Source organism: Bremia lactucae (assembly GCF_004359215.1).
Source record: "Bremia lactucae strain SF5 chromosome Unknown BlacSF5_NotPlaced_64_SHOA01000020.1_46707bp, whole genome shotgun sequence".
Classification (NCBI taxonomy): domain Eukaryota; phylum Oomycota; class Peronosporomycetes; order Peronosporales; family Peronosporaceae; genus Bremia; species Bremia lactucae.
In genome coordinates, this window is record NW_027152077.1 from 42,944 (window position 1) to 46,707 (window position 3,764).

Below are 3,764 nucleotides of genomic sequence, written 5' to 3' on the forward strand. Positions count from 1 at the left end.
GCATTTTGAGTTGGATGGTGACAGGCTCGGCAGTCTCACTGTTGATCTGACCACAATTGAAGCAGTGGAAAGGATACATATTTGTTGAAAGTATAAGTTTTGTTGAATGTAGGCCCAATTAAATATACTCGAGCACAATCACACTTGTTTTAGTGTCAACAGTCGATGTTGAAAACATATTAACGGCCAATAAGATGGGTTTACCTCGAACTAAATAAAAAATTCTCATTTTGGCTCAGACTACAAACAATAAGATGGGTAATTGTCATACGCACAATTGCGCTCTTTGGCTGGAAACAAACCATAGCTACTGCGAATTGCATGCTAATTTTCGGTTTAAGTTATCCTAACATTGAGGCGAATGTAATTTTTGACAAATGCAAGGTCCACGATTCGTGATACACAATTGGATGTGTTGTTGCATGCCTGGCCAAATAAATACATTGCCACACACGTTATCTTTAATCCTTGGTAGCGGTGATGATGCATTGTAAAATAATGCTTTGTTCGCATTTATTGATCCACACCAGTTGCTCGCATAAATGGTGTGACGACCGATCGTTCTTGGCGAATTCATCTCACCCCTTCCCACCTGAAGCACTTGAATGAATAACGTCACAATCCTTGTCCTCAGCATAGGCACACTGGCTGGCTGACACGAGCGTTACCCTGTCCAACAATTAGGAATGATGTATGATAAGTTTACAAGCGCAATAGTTCGTGGAATATTGACAACGCTTTCTTCAACGAAAAGTTTAGTATGAGCAAACCAACACAGGTCGCACTAACCAACAGATCAAGACCGCATCATAACCACATTGGCAGCACCTTTTTGTGCGTTTTACTGAAAATAGGTTAAGCATTGTCAGACAAATTCAAGCGCGAGTTAAGGTAGCGACTGTCAGTACTGATTAGGTGAAAGAATCTATCGACACAATATTTGAGAACACGGCAAAAGGCTCTCCTCAAATGCGTCGTAGTTTGAAATAAAATAAATGAGGTGTTCATATTTATCAAAAATCGGGGCAGTTATAGCGGACACTATTTAATAGACGCAAAATCAAGCCTCGGTTTTTGTGCTCACTTCCACAGTGGCATTTTCTTCGAAGACTCAATATTGTAGAAACCAAATCAGCGGAATCTTGCACGAATTGACTACAACTACCGTGTTTTGTAGGGTCAAGACGGATGTCGTCGCCACTGTTCACAACTTGACCGATGATTCGAATTTAGCACCACGAAAAGCTGCATTTGCGCACGAATAGCATTTCTGTCTCGAAGATTCGTCGGATATGCTTCATGTAGATACTTAAGAGACAAGCGAAGATTTCGAGCAGTTGGGATGTTCAGATACAGATTTTGTTGTGCTCATTGCTCTAGTGCTTCTTTAATCTCAAATCGTTTTGGCTTGACGCCTACTCAAAACATGGTATTGCAACTCACTCAGAATAAAAAGAATAGGGCGCACATAGCCATATACTACCACGTCAGCCGACGCATATCTCATTCAAAGGTAATTCCCAATAGCTACTTTATGATAAGCTTATTTAAGTAGGGGAAAGTCCCCCACTGCCTAAATTTTCCTCGTGACGCAAATTTAAACTCAATATTCTAAGCACAATACATTCACTTATTAGATGGACGGGATCGATACCGGCGGAGGGCGGTACGATGACACATCGCCGGAGATAGGCTAAAAAGCAGACGAGCAACCATCCAATGGATGGCCGCCCTGCCAACCCGCACCGAAGGTGTGTGATAGTTGGGTGGGAGGAGGCCCTGTAGCCGAAATTCCGCATAGTGTATGTAATGAGGGGTTCGGGGTTCCAATAAGAGAACTCCGTCAAAATTGAATCTCATGTAGCAAATGACGAGAATATGCATATCAAAAGTAAAGCGTTTCATAAGGTTTATCTAGCATGACAGGGCGCAAGGAAAACCTAACTCTCAGTTTCATCGATGAAGTTTGCAGGGAGTATTAATTTACAAAAGACCAGCGGAACGACGATTCTTTCAACCTCACCATCCTGAATCTCCACATGTTCCTTTTCGCTCTGCCAATGGGATACACCTTATACCAGTAGTAGTCGTCGAACGTCTCGTACCTCATTCATTCTCGCACTACTGGCTATTCCTGCATTTAAATGAATAGCGCCATTATCGTCGCAGCCGTGCTTGCCACCGGCGCGAACGCCGCTACTACCGACAGCTGCGTGCTAATGGACTTCACTACCATGAAGTTGGAGTTCACGGCCCTAAATGCCATGCTCGAAAGCTTATCGCCTAGCAATTTTTTTGACTTCAAAATGGGAAAAGAAAACGACTCACTAATACTTCATAATATCCCGACGAAGCCGTTTATTGATTCGTCAAAAGGCTTTGAATTCCGATATGATACCACCATCGATTCAATCCAAGCAAACGGCCTCCAAGCGTTTGTAGCGCGAAAAATCCTAGCACTCAAACCGAATACCGTGGCGTTAGAAATAGCGTCGTCAACGACATTAAAGGTTAAGGCTTCCACTACAACTCATTTTCAATCACCGAACGTTACGAGTATCGATACCGTACAGTTTTCTGTAGAGAAGCCGACTTTTGTGGCTGAAATTGATATCGACATGTTTGCTTGTGCACCAGAAGTTTCCGCAGTGGATTGCTCGAATTTAACTGTTGAGGAGATCCAGACGAAATTGGACAAAGCTACGACGGTCCAGCACTTTGCAAGCCTTATGAAGGCGATACTGATGAGATTTCAAAGTGCGAAGGTGAAGGATTTGACTTTTGATTTTGAATCGGTCTCGGACTATAGCGAGGCATCTGAGAGCTCAAATGCGCGGGTGAATGCTGCGGTGGAAGGGGTATCAAAATTGTCAGCCAACGAGATCAATGAGGACGAAGAGGCGTCGAGTAACTTTGTGGCAATGTTAAGGTTCTATTCCCCCACCGTGTTTAACGCCATGATTGCGAAAACATTTGAACCGATGTTTGGAGCCACGTGTCTATTGGAAACGTAGTTTCGACACTTGCCACTATCAAGCTAAGATGGGTGTCGTTTTCTATAGTTGCATTTGGAGGTAATACATTCTTTGATGATCATATTTTCCATTTTATACCTTTTGCGCTTCGTTAATCACAGATTAAAATTAGATGGGTAGTATAACTAGGCAACTCTTCATTTTTAAAACACAGATGTTGGCCCTTTCAAAAAGTTACGATCAATTCGTTGTCGTATGTAACACTGTCGTCAGAGACACTAATGGGTCAGGTTAGCTCCGTTATCAATGGGCTCTGTATAGAAAAATATACGCAAGAATCAGTAACTAGCGAACATGTTGGCACACGTCAACGCTATTACAAGCTTCCTTCATTGTAAATGGACACGAAACAGATAAATACCTTTGGACCGAATTCCAAAAAAGGCAACAGTCGCGGTTCCGACGTTGCTGCGAAATCGCAACAGCAAGGCGGACCGCAAAAAAAAACAATCGGGGTCAGTAGAGGCGCAACGCCCTTCTGATCCAGCAACCTCATGAGAGTTTGCAGTCTCTTGACTAAAGTTGCTCCAGACACAAAATCATTTTGTGTCTCTGCACCTGGTGATGAGGTATCCCTCACCTTGAAGTCAAAAGTGACAAATGATTTGTCACTCAGAGCTCTAGTGGACTGCAGAGCGTCGAATAACCTTTTTCGTCGCCAGTCACTATATTGTCGTAGGCTCAAATATGTTGAGCGCGACATCACTCCAACGAGGATGACGGTGCGTC

General features: G+C 43.1%; 1 protein-coding gene across 1 annotated transcript; it reads left to right on the forward strand.

Annotated features, from left to right (window-relative positions):
* Window positions 1–2,144: 2,144 nt before the first annotated feature.
* Window positions 2,145–3,014, forward strand: CCR75_009755 (uncharacterized protein; the record flags this gene model as incomplete). Its single annotated transcript, XM_067967794.1, has 1 exon — window positions 2,145–3,014. The coding sequence occupies one exon, from the start codon at window positions 2,145–2,147 to the stop codon at window positions 3,012–3,014; it is 870 nt and encodes a 289-aa protein (XP_067818618.1).
* Window positions 3,015–3,764: the final 750 nt, after the last annotated feature.